Genomic DNA, 13,394 nt, shown 5'->3' on the forward strand with positions numbered 1-13,394 from the left:
ATGGGCGAACCCTGAAAATCTTATTCTAAGTTAAAGAAGCCAGTCGCAAAAGCCCACATACCGTATGTGCCATTTATATGAAATGTTCAGAAGAGACAAATATACACAGAAAGTAGTTGCTGAGGGCTGGGGTAGGAGGGAAATGGGGAATGAGTGCTAATGAGTGTAGGACTTCTTTTTAGGATGATTGTGGTGATGGCTGTGCAACTTTGTGCATGTATTAAACACCCACTGAATTGCACATGTTAAATGGGCGAATTTTATGGTGTATGGATTATATTTCAACAAAGATGCTTAAAAAGAAAACCCAATACTGCAGTGAACAGCTTTGCACATGTCTTATTGTGCATATATATGACATCCTACCAGTCAGCTGTGAGAATTGCTGGGTCAAATAAACATCAATTTATGTGTTTATGTATAGCTAAATTACCCTCCATAACAGCTTAACTAATAGATAAGTCAACCAACACTATATGAGGTTTTCTGTTTATTCATAGACTTCTAAATACTTGAAATTATCAATCTTCTTTTTTTATTATTTATTTTTTAAATTTACATCCAAATCAGTTAGCGTATAGTGCAACAATGATTTCAGGAGTAGATTCCTTAAGCCCCTTACCCATTTAGCCCATACCTCCTCCCATAACCCCTCCAGTAACCCTCTGTTTGTTCTCCATATTTAAGAATATCTTATGTTTTGTTCCCCTCCCTGTTTTTATATTATTTTTGCTTCCTTTCCCTTATGTTCATCTGTTTTATATCTTAAAGTCCTCATATGAGTGAAGTCATATGATATTTGTTTTTCTGTGGCTAATTTTGCTTAGCATAATACCCTCTAGTTCCATCCACGTAGTTGCAAATGGCAAGATTTCATTCTCTTTGATTGCCGAGTAATACTCCATTGTATATGTATACACCACATCTTCTTTATCCATTCATCCATCAGTGGACATTTGGGCTCTTTTCATACTTTGGCTGTTGTTGATAGTGCTGCTATAAACATTGAGGTGCATGTGTTCCTTCAAAACAGCATACCTGTATCCCTTGGATAAATACCTAGTATTGCAATTTCTGGGTTGTAAGGTAGTTCTATTTTTAATTTTTTGAGGAACCTCCATACTGTTTTCCAGAATGGCTGCACTAGTTTGCATTCCCACAAGCAGTGCAAAAGAGATCCTCTTTCTCTGCATCCTCACCAACACCCGTTGTTGCCTGAGTTGTTAGCCATTCTGACAGGTGTGAGGTGGTATCTCATTGTGGTTTTGATTTGTATTTCCCTGATGATGAGTGATGTTGAGCATTTTTTCATGTGTCGGTTGGCCATCTGGATGTCTTCCTTGGAGAAGTGTCTATTCATGTCTTTTGCCCATTTCTTCACTGGGTTATTTGTTTTTTGGGTGTTGAGTTTGATAAGTTCTTTATAGATTTTGGATACTAACCCTTTATCTGATACACCATTTGCAAATATCTTCTCTCATTCTGTTGGTTGCCTTTTGGTTTTGCTGATTGTTTCCTTCACTGTGCGGAAGCTTTTTATCTTGATGAGGTCCCAATAGCTTATTTTTGCTTTTGTTTCCCTTGCCTCCAGAGACATGTCAAGTAAAAAGTTGCTGTGGCAAAGGTCAAAGAGCTTTTTGCCTGCTTTCTCCTCAAGGATTTAAAAAAATTTTTTTTTAATGTCTATTTTTGAGAGAGACGGAGAGACAGAGAGACAGAGAGAGAGAGAGAGAGAAAGAGAGAGACAGAGCATGAGTGGGGGAGGGGCAGAGAGTGAGGGAGACAGAATCTGAAGCAGGCTCCAGGCTCTGAGCTGTCAGCACAGAGACCAATGTGGAGCTCGAACCCACGAACCAAGAGATCATGACCTGAGCCGAAGTCGTACGCTTAACCGACTGAGCCACCCAGGTGCCCCATCGCCTCAAGGATTTTGATGGCTTCCTGTCTTACATTTAGGTCTTTTATCCATTTTGAGTTTATTTTTGGGTATGGTGTAAGAAAGTGGTCGAGGTTCATTTTTCTGCATGTCGCTGTCCAGTTTTCCCAGCACCACCTGCAGAAGAGTCTTTATTCCACTGGATATTCTTTCCTGCTTTGTCAACGATTAGTTGTCCATATGTTTGTGGGTCCATTTCTGGGTTTTCCGTTCTGTTCATTGATCTGAGTGTCTGTTTTTATGCCAGTACCATACTGTCTTGATGATTACAGCTTTGTAATACAGCTTGAAGTCCATAAATCTTAACATTTGCTAATCTAATAGGTGCAAAAAAATTATGCTGGAGATTTCATTTGCATTTCCCTCACTATTGATGTGGCTTGGCATCTTATTATATATTGGTTGGCTATTTGCATATCCTTTTCAGTTAACTGCCTTGTTGATAAGCATCGCCCATGTTTTCTACTGGCTGTTTTTTTTTTTTTTTTTTTTGATGAGCAGGAATTTTAAAAGTATATCTTAGGGGCACCTGGATGGCTCAGTTGGTTGATGTCCAACTCTTGATTCTAGCTCAGGTCATGATCACAGGGTTGGGGGACTGAGCCCTCCATTGGGGCCTCACAGTGAGCATGGACCCTGCTTAAGATTCTCTCTCTCTCTCTCTCTCTCTCTCTCTCCCCCCCCATCTCCCTCTGCCCCTCTCCCCCACTCGTGGGAGCTCGCTCTCTAAAATTAAAAAAAAATATATATATATATATACCTTAGTGTGTATATATATATATATATATATACATATATATATATATACACACACACACACACACCTTAGTACCTATCAATATATATTTAATGTTTTGAACCCAAACTCTTTACTTACTAGACTTATTGTAAACATTTTTTCTGTCATTTGTTGTTTTTTTATGAAGCTCTTTATCACATATTTTTGAGAGTCATGTTTTTGAGATCTTTTTGTTTTCTGATGGTTTCTTCTTAGAACATTCCATACTAGTTTTATGAATATAGTCGCATCTTGGATCTTTTTAAGAACAGTTGGTAGAGATTTTGTATTTCTATTATTTGAGTGATCTTTTTCCATGTTTTCATCTTACCTTGCTCTCCCCTTTGTGTTGAGACTCCTTCAAGAAGGAGGCCAAAGATGGGTTGTCTTTGTATATACAGATGGGGTTTGGTGACCACGAGGGCTGGCTTTCAGCTGAGGGGCAGGGAGCCATTGTTGAGGGCTGACAACCAGAATAGCAGAACGTCAGCTATAGGAGCTGTGTGCCGTGGTGCTGGTCACCAAATATTTCCAGGTCTCTCTCCAGAAATGTTAAGGATGCATCTCCCTACATTCTTAAAATTGTGGGACCATGTGACATACTTTGACCTTAAAAATGTGAGTAAAACTGAGGTGCAATAGGAGCTTTAAGAGCATCAGGACCTGATTTGTTGTGTTCTCTTTTTCCTGCCAAGGTGGCTGTGGTGGCATCTGAACAATAAAATCTGTCAGCCCAGGCCCATGAGTGGCCCAAATACACACACCCTCCTACCTCCCCATGCTGGACATGTAACATGAGCAAGAAATAAACTTTTGTGTTAAGCCACTGAGATGTGGGGGGCTTTCGCATTGAGTCTTGTTTATTGTGGCAAATCCAAATCTATTAATTCAGATTCATATGTGTATGAATGTCCACCTGAGATGTCCTTGTTCTCCTCAGACCTTTTAATAGGCTCCTTTTCATTCGTTTTAAGTTGAGCTCAGGAAGACAGGAAGTACTTGTTGTTCAACCAGCCATCTTTGATGGAAAGTTTGGTAGCGTCTGCCACACAGACAGCAAATGTCTGGGCAATGTTACTACAGATCCAGCCCCAGAACTTTCCGAAATACATGTTCTACTTGACTCCCCAGATGTAAACACAGTTCAGCCTGAGGGCAGCAGTTGTCTTACTTCTAGTGCCCTGATCCATCCTGATTCCCAGGCAGGATGACTGGAACCAGCCGGGGTGTGGTCCTCCAACGTGATTCCTTCCAGACACTTCCCCCAGCCATGGGGAAGGGCAGTGCTGGCTCGTCCAAACAGCCTGCTGCACACGGCCCCTGCACTGTCCAGTCCTCACAGCGTGAGGCAGGGGTTTTTTATTAAAAACAGTTTTTACTCTAGTAATGCTTCTCTACTTGAAAAGTCTGGCCACCAAAAACACAACAAAACACACAGAACCAAACCAAACAACAACAAAACACATCTTTTAGGATTACAACATTGGCTTTTGTGCCACAGATTTCTCTCAGCGAAATCCATTCCTTCTGGGGGAGTTTGAAGACTTATTGGATTCTAGGGATACAAGACAATAAAATGTCAAAAGCAGAGACAAAAACTGTTTTGGGGTCAATGTGATTCAAACCCTTCTGGAGAGGAATCTCCATTTAAACCACAGAACTGACCCGGGAATAAGGATCTGCTTGGAGAGCTGAAGTATTCTCGGAGAGAAGCTGCTGTTAATGGAATCTTTCTATTTTGTGACTAACAAACCTTAGTGTGAACATTACTAGGTTGCTAGAATCTGAGGCAATGGATACATCCACCAAGATCCAGATTAGTTCATTTTCCACATTCCCCAGCAAGGTAGTATGTTTGCAACCAATGTCTGGTCACCATGCCTGTGTTTAAACTTAACTTTGGCACAAATAATAATACCGAAAAGGAACCCTTTTCTCTCTTCTGTCAAGAACCCTGGGGGGTAGAGCAGATGAGCAGTGAAAAGCTCAGGGTAGATGAGGCTTATCCTTAGGTGACCCCTGAGTAACACGACAGAGGAATCATTGCCATTCGTGGGTTCTGCTAACCTTTCTTTCTAAGATGAGCTCCTCTGCTCATGACATGCAGGGAACCAATGAAAGAGACAATCCCTGAAATGGAAGGCAAGTGTTTTGTCCACAGACCAAGCAAATCGCCTCTACCTCACTGTCCTCTGTCTGATGGCCCCTACTTTGACTCACAGCTCAAAGCCCATGCTGAAGTTGGTGTAAAAAGTGACCAGAAATGGTAAGAGTCCCATCACCAAGTCCCAGAGCACCCTGCTGTCATCCCTCAAACCAGATGGCCCCCTATGCAGAAGCCAGATACCACATGTTGACTAGGCATGAAATATAATTAAAGGGGGGGGGTGATTTACTCTAAGAATTCACAAGATAAAGTCACATTTGAGGTAGCGTAGCAGGACTTTATCTTTGGAATAATTTTTCATTCTAGTCTCTGCAATCAAGTAGGAGAAATCCAGTTAGAGGGATGTGATTTGGGTTCATGAGGAAGCCGTGGATAAAATTCAATGTCTTTGCCATCCTCCTGGGAGGACAGGTAATTTTTGCTGTAAGAACGAGTAGTTAGAAGGAACATCAGTGTGATGTTGACTTGAAACCGATCTTAAATCTTCTGAGGAGTTAATATCACCAGGCTATGAACACGTTCCCCTGCAAAATAATTTTTGTCTGAATTCCCCAAGTAGCCTTGCTTTTAGATGATCACTTTCTGTGTTTTTAGTAACATTAACTGTCTTTGAAAGAAAACCATTGAACTGGCAAGGTACCATGATGGAATGCAGGTAAAACTCTGGCTATGTGGCCTGGAGCTCTTTCACAAGATTGTATCAAACATGTAAAAGAAACCAAAGTTCAATTTTTTTTTTTTTTGTAGTTTTCTTATAAAATACTTAGGCTTTTGTGTAAGTTTATAGTTTTCCCTTTTTACAAAAGTTGTTTATGAGAATACCTCTATCTTTATGTTTATCCCTAAGGGCTGTTCTGGGTCTAATTGGAAAGACCTCATCGTTTGGGAAGCCCGGGGGGCCAGACTAATACCCTTGTTCAGTTCCCAGAACGTGAGGTCAGTGTAGGTGGGCCAAAGCAAGGCCATGACCTTATCTCTAGTATGAAGACCAGGAGGATGTTATCCCCTGCCCTTTGGGAAATCCAACCCTGTGGTATGGAGACTTCGCTATGGAAGAAAGTGCCACCTTCAGCAAATTCTCTGGCATGTCTTCGCATTTTCTGCCAAAGTGTCAGGTGTGGCTGAGAATGAAGACGTATCCATGGCACACTAATGCATGTTTCTGGTCTCCAATCTCATAACCCTTTACCTTTTATAGCTTTAAAATTGGTTTCACTCTACAGTTTTTCTTTTTCGCAATCAGTCCTACACATCAATTATACGTAAGTGATTAATGGCCTTTGTGTTTATCCGTGGCTTCATGCATGACTCATTCCCGTCGACTGTGCTCAGAAAATATTCAGGCATGTAAGCGAGGAAAGAATCCCACACCACACATGTAACCACTGGTACTGCACATAATATATAAACATCTTACATGAGAAACACTTGGGAACAGCCTTTGCCATCACACACGTGGACACCTTCGTACAAGGATTATTCTTGACTGAGGAAAAGAAGTATATTGTACTTGGTTTACATGCGCATTTCCAGAACTGAGACTGGCGTTCTTAATCATGGTGGAGAGAAGGCTCATTATTTGTTATCATAGAGGGTAAATTTCTCCACAGAACCTGCATACCCCACACCGAGAGACTTGGCACGTGACAGAGGTTCTAAAGGTAATTACTGAATAAATAAATATGTGACTTGAGGATCCATCCGCACTCAAAAGGGATAGATGACATCACCTTCTCTTTTAAAAATTCATCGTTTAAGGAGGTTCTCTTTGAGAGCAAGTGTAATGCAATTCGGAACCCATAGAGTGGTTCTTGGTGGGGACTTCCGTGGGTACTAGTCATTTTTGTAGCACTGAGGAGGAGTACAGGAGAAAGATACAAATGTCACAATGACAATTTAGTGAAGGAGGTGAAGGCAGCACACCAAGAACTTCCAAATTTCTAAATAAAAAAACTCCACTGTTTGAACTCAACCAAAGGCTTGAGAATGTGCAAGCCCTCCATCCATCCAGGAAGTAATCCGACAGCCAATTCGAGCAGATCCCTCCTATAGCCGAGTTGCTGAGGGCCTCGGTGCTTCAAAGTCAGGAGTCAATAGGCCAGGGGGTGTAATAAACAGCCAACACTGACCTCTCAAGGACCCAAGAGGGGGATACCCTGGGGGATGTGGACACGGTCCCTGTGTGGGTCTGCTCTGGATTCTCAGTTCAAGCACTTAGGTGAAAAAACCCAGAAGGGTTCAGGCAAGGGTCAGGACTTCAGATAATTGGGCAAAAATCCTGCATTTGATTACTTGTTATCTTTCTGGTATGGTATTTCTTTTTGATATTTACCCTTAAGGGTGATAAGACATTCCTCCTTTTCCCAATCTTTAGGAGCTGGGCTAAGATGAAAGTTACCTTCCTATCAAAACTGACAGGATTACTGAATCCATCCAGCCGCACTTGGAGTCACCCAGATGTTACATGACCTGGGGCTTTATACCAGTCCTAAATTGGGTTTTTCCTTCAGCCTGAAATGCCCTTCCTCCACCCCCCACTGTCAGTTAATTTCTACTGGCCTTTTAGGGCTTGGGGACCACCCTCATCTTTCAGCAGGCCTGGGCCAGGTGGCCCAGGAGAATTTGAGGCCCCGCAGCACCCCCCACTGAGATGCTTTGGCCTCACACTCAAGCTGCTTGCCTGGGGGTTCCCTCCCTCAACTGTGACCGACTTGGGGAACCTCTAGCTTTTATTTCTGTACAACTCACGCTCAAAGTATAGTAGCACTGGGGCACCTGGGTGGCTCAGTCGGCTAAGCGTCCAAACTTCGGCTCAGGTCATAATCTCACGGTTCGTGATTTCAAACCCCGTGTCAGGCTCTATGCTGACAGCTCGGAGCCTGGAGCCTGCTTTGAATTCTGGGTCTCCCATTCTCTCTGCCCCTCCCCTGCTCATGCTCTCGCTCTCTCTCTCTCTCTCAAAAATAAACATTAAAAAAATTAAAATGTAGTAGTGTTGAATAAATGTTTGCTGGGTAAATGGACTATTGGTGACCCTTTGTCAGTATCTCTGTATATGTGCATTCCAGAATGTCAGACCACGATTACAGGGTTGATGAAACTATGTGAAATAGCAATTCATGTATGTGTGAGTGAGCATTTCATGCACATCTTCTGTAAGCAGAATCCACAATGATATAAGCTTCTGCTCACAGACGGTGAACACTTGGGAAAAACAACTTTAGACTTTAATTTTTTTTTTTTAATTTTTTTTTTTCAACGTTTATTTATTTTTGGGACAGAGAGAGACAGAGCATGAACGGGGGAGGGGCAGAGAGAGAGGGAGACACAGAATCGGAAACAGGCTCCAGGCTCTGAGCCATCAGCCCAGAGCCCGACGCGGGGCTCGAACTCACGGACCGCGAGATCGTGACCTGGCTGAAGTCGGACGCTTAACCGACTGTGCCACCCAGGCGCCCCTACAACTTTAGACTTTAAAACAAAGATGTGACATCTGGCAACTGCTCAGGACAGAACTTTTCCAGGTGGGTGAAGCTATGGGTGCTTATCTTTCTCTGAAGCTTTGCTAAGGCTTTTGTGCACCAGAAGCTGGAAGGAAGCACATTAACCACAGGCCTGGGTGGGGGCAGCTACCCCCAGGAGGCTTCCAATGGTTCTCTGTCCCTCCACAGGGGACTGGCTGCCAGAGCCCCAGAATCCTGACCTCCCTGGGAGGAAGCCTACACATTCCTGCCCACATTCCTCCTGTGAACAGGTAGGATGAAGAAAGGGGAGGCAAGAAAAAAAGAAAGTTACTGTGACTGGAAGAATGCATCTACTCACGATGAGATCAAAGGTCAACAAGCAGATTAGACTCCAGGAAAAAACAGAGAACACTTTTTACCCCCATTGGGGTTCTCTTGGAAATGAGCTGCGATGTTGCCTCCAGTGGAGATTTTCAAAGGTGTGTGACAGAACCACCCTTAGTGTTCTAGTGAATTGCCCCGGGGGCAGGAGCGGGCACAAATGTGTTCAACTTGCCTTCCACATAAGGGAGCAACTACAGTTAGTTCAGTTTACTGAACAACATTTGATTTAAATAAAAGGTTCTTTTTTTTTTAATGTTTATTTATTTTTGAGAGAGAGAGAGACAGAGAGACAGAGAGACAGAGCACCCACGGAGGGTGCAGAGAGAGAGGGAGACACAGAATCCGAAGCAGGTTCCAGACTCTGAGCTGTCAGCATAGAGCCCAACATGGGGCTCAAACTCACAAACCATGAGATTATGACCTGAGTCAAAGTAGAACATTCAACCAACTGAGCCACCCAGGTGCCCCAATTTAAATAAAAGGTTCTAATCTCTCCCCCACTTTTTAAAAAATCAGTACTAAAACTTGCAGAGGTTTTGTTGCTAAGTAGGCAAGGTCAGAGTCTCATGGCAGATTGGAGCTGGGGATCCAAACAGAGAAAGTGCCATTAGACATGTCAAAACAAATAGAAATCACCAACATTCCAGAGCAGTGTTGTTCGAGAACTTTCTGCGATGATGGAAATGTTCTCTCTCTGTGCTGTCTGGCACAGGAGCCACTAGCCACGTGTGGCAATGGAACACTTGAAATGTAGCTAGTAGGACCGAGGGCTGAACTTTTAAGTTTGTTTAATTTTAATTATAATTAAAAAAAAATTTAAACATTGATTTAAGAGAGAGTGCACACACGTGTGTGCTTGAGTGGGGCAGGGACACAGAGGGAGACAGAGAACCCCAAGCAGGCTCCTCACTGTCAGTGCAAAGTCCCATGTGGGGCTCAAACTCATGAACCGTGAGATCATGACCTGAGATGAAATCCAGAGTCAGATGCTTAACTGACTAAGCCACCCAGACGTCCCTATAACTAAAATTTGAATAGCCTAAAGTGGCCTGTGACTACTGTCCCAGAAAGTGTGGCTTCGGAGGGCACTTTCCCCCCAAACTGACTTGCTCTAGCACTACTTTCCTCAGTTGACCTCAGGAGCCACGCAGCAGGCACAGATTCTCACACAAGTGTCCTATTTTGTAGACTGGGCATCTGTCTTTAAAATCCAGAAACCAGGCCTGAAATGCACTTTCTAAGCATAATTTTAAAATTAAATTTTGTGCTTACATTTGCCTCTGGTTTTGCTTTCACCAGATCCTGCAAAATCCTTGTGCAATAGGTTGCCCTTTCTGCAAGGTATCAAGAAGGAATGTTTCCGCTAGACCAGGTCTTCTATCCAGATAGAGGAGAGGGGGAGCACGCACAGACTTCTCCTCTCTGCCTCATTCCCAGAGGCCTGTTCTGTGGGACAGAGAGGATTACCTGTGATTGTGTTCCCCTGTGGGGTAAAATTGAAGGGAAAAGCTTCTATGGAAAGTAATCATTCAAATTCGAATGGAGACTTTTCAGCTCAGCTCCGCCCACCAAGCTACCTTGGTGATGTCGCACTTGGGCGAGCGGACACTCACTAAGGCTTTGAGAAGAGCTCTCTCCCCAGAGGACTTGCCTGCTTCATGCTCCCCTCGTTATGTGTCAACCCAGACACATCCCTGAACATCATAAGCTAGTGTCCCCCAGGACAGGCGATCAGAAACCATCTCCCACCTCTGGGCTAAGCAGCCCACAGCTGCGAAGATAGTTCTAGCAGAAAGCCTCCGAAGACCCATCAGCTGAACTTGGAGGGACCTCTGTAAGCACAGTGTTGGGGGAGGTCTACATCTGGGAAACAGGAGACTCCTCTCTTCTGCATTCACAGTTGCCAGAGAGGCAGCTCAGACTTCCCGGAACATTCAGCTTCATGCGTGTTTTAGGGATGTGTGTAAATGCAGTCCTACTTTAGCTGACAGAACACTCAGAGAATCTTCCGTCTATAGGTAAAAACGACCTGGCCAAGTGTCACATCGGAAGACAGGCTGATGCAAAGCGCAGGGGAGCCCATTGGGCAGGTCAGGGCAGCACCACTGGCCACCATAGGGAAACCGCTCGCTTCTAGGAACCTAAAGATAATCTGGCTAAGATGTTTTCTGTTTGCCTTTCAGAAATCATAAAACTGAAGGGCCAGGTCACCTATTATCAACTAGAAGGTGTGTGATCATTGGCTTTGGGTAAAGGAATTAAAATCTATAAACACCTACAGGTTGTACTGCAGCGGCAGTAACCCTCGGGGCTCCCCCTCACCCACACCCTCCCCACCCCCCACGCATGGCCAGGGTCCCCTGTCCCTCGGGCTTCGCACTCACCTGTGCCCCGAGAGTGGCTGAAGTCGCCCTTCACTACGCGGCAGGTCTTGCCGTCACCACTGCAGACCCCGCACCGGTCTTCCTTGGCCGCAGACCCGATGATGCCATCACAGCCGATTTTCTGAACAACCAAAGGGCCGGGTTATTCTGTGTCTAAGACTCAGAGGGATCTTCCAGGAGAATCTCTACAGGGCTGACTTCTCCAACAGGCCTGGCAGGCATGGTGCCTGGGGCCTGCCGGACTCTCAGAGCCCACGAAAATATTTTATTTCAAGATCAGAAGAGAAGGGGCGCCTGGGTGGCTCAGTCGGTTAAGCATCTGACTTCAGCTCAGGTAATGATCTCATGGTTTGTGGGTTCGAGCCCCGCATTGGGCTCTGTGCTGACAGCTTAGAGCCTAGAGCCTGCTCTGGATTCTGTGTCTCCCTCTCTCTCTCAAAAATAAATAAATGCAAAACAAAAATCAAAATCAGAAGAGAAAAAAATGAATAGAATCCAGCTTGTATTATATCTGTTTTTATACCCACATGGTTGCCAGACATATTTTTTATTATTTGTTACAGAGGAGGGGACCCAGGAAGGCACATATTTAGGCCTCAGAAGTCAGACTGAGGCCTGAAGCCTGGCCTTTCTAGCACCTCCTGAGGCAGAGGCCATGCCTCTGACTCCCACACACCCACTGGTGTGGCCACAACTTCACAGAATTCATGTTTCCCTGGGGCTGTGTGGGGCACCTGTATCTGGGTTCTAACAGCCAACAGAACAGTATACACAAACGACACCAACTTTTCTGTTGAGGCCAGGAAGCCCAGAGCTCCTTGAGACATGGCTGAAGACATGAGACCCCCCATTTCCCTGTAGAGACTGAGCCCAAGAAGACCCATGTCTCCCAAAACTTTCAAAAAGGCATGTGTGAGGGCAGAGAAGAGTAACCTGACCCAGAGTGGTTCTGGGTGGCACAGCCCAAGTCAGTGCGGGAAAACTGGGAAAAGACTGTGAACTCTTGTTTTTCCTTAAAAAGAAAAAAAAAATGTGTGAGAATTTTATATTCCGCAAAAAACCACATCTAACTTTATATTCTGGCGAACACGGAGTATGTGTTGGCTAAATTGCTGAAACTCCGCTTTCCCCCCTGAAGTGAGTACTTCCAGAACAAGAACGGAGTTTCTCCACTGCCCCGTGCCCTGCATTAGGGATTGACAGTTCAGGCCATAAGGAAGTCAACAGCCAGATAACTCAGGCCAAGGTGATTTCACTCCTTCCCATGATGCTTGGGTGAGTCTGGCCAGGGGCTTCCCTCCTTGCACCCCACTCCAGCAGGGCGTGGAGTGGAGCTGGCTGAACAGTTCATCACCTCCCGGCTCCCCAACTTAATCAGGACCCCTGCTTCGTGATAGGAGTGGGTCTTCAACGGGAATGTGCATCTGCCTCTCTAGGAGGGCTGTCAAGGTACAGACTGTGGGATCCTGTGCCCGGCAGGTCTGGGTGGGCCTGGGGATCATGGAGACCCATACGCCATCTGCAACACCCGGCTGCACCCAAGAACAGCCTGGAGGAAGACAGGCTGCCACAGTGGACCCGGAGCCTGGAGAACATTGCAGGAGCTGCCTAGATTCATGATCGGGACTGCTGGCTGATTATTGTAAAGTTGCTCAATACAAAATTATATGGGCTAAGAATCCAAGGCAGCCACGATGCAAAATTTTGCTCAACCAGCATGGTCAGCGAGGGCCCTGGCTGCACGTGTGCTGTCAATCTGTGCTGCTCCTTTGTGTTCTAAAGCTCCAGCTTGCTTCTGGCCCCCAAAACGCTGGCTTCTTTCATGTCATCCTGACCTGTCGCCACACGTGGCTTCCCTCTCTCTCAGGTGCTCTGAGCTCTAGACTCTAACGATGTGGACTTCCTGTTATCTTTTAACCACACTCCTGCTGGCTTGCCATCCCTGTCTGGTACCTCTGTTAGGGTTTCCTGATTAAATAGCTTCTAGATTTTCTAAGTTAGCATCCCACTTTGTCCAGACCACCTTTCCCCCAGCCACAATGATGGCACCTGACTAATCAAAGCCCACACAGCAAGTTGTTTGGTGGGGCCAGGAGCAGTACCTCACCTCTTGCCTCCCAGCCCTGGCTGCCTGGGAATCTCCCCTGATTGTCTTCAGTCAAGGACCAGGGTCACTGGGAGGCATTCTGGAGACAGTAGGGCCCCTTCCCAAAGCCTGCTGGGTTTGCAAGAATGTAGAATAAAGAAGCTAAAAGAACGCGAGAAAAAGGAAAGTGAGGAG

At 45.1% G+C, this 13,394-nt stretch overlaps 1 protein-coding gene across 5 annotated transcripts in view; it reads right to left on the reverse strand.

The window, feature by feature from the left end:
- Positions 1 to 13,394, reverse strand: part of ADAMTS17 (ADAM metallopeptidase with thrombospondin type 1 motif 17) — a 344,515-nt gene that overhangs the window by 93,133 nt on the left and 237,988 nt on the right. For 3 of the 5 annotated variants that reach the window (XM_045448785.1, XM_045448786.1, XM_045448789.1), the window contains exons 15-16: positions 11,114 to 11,234; positions 6,299 to 6,367 (exon numbers count right to left, since the gene is read on the reverse strand). In XM_045448785.1, coding sequence (XP_045304741.1) covers positions 6,299 to 6,367; positions 11,114 to 11,234 — 190 coding nt within the window. The remainder of the gene's footprint in view (positions 1 to 6,298; positions 6,368 to 11,113; positions 11,235 to 13,394) is intronic. The other 2 variants (XM_045448788.1, XM_045448787.1) reach the window with 1 other exon arrangement.

The sequence above is a fragment of the Leopardus geoffroyi genome, chromosome B3 (assembly GCF_018350155.1).
Source record: "Leopardus geoffroyi isolate Oge1 chromosome B3, O.geoffroyi_Oge1_pat1.0, whole genome shotgun sequence".
NCBI lineage: Eukaryota > Metazoa > Chordata > Mammalia > Carnivora > Felidae > Leopardus > Leopardus geoffroyi.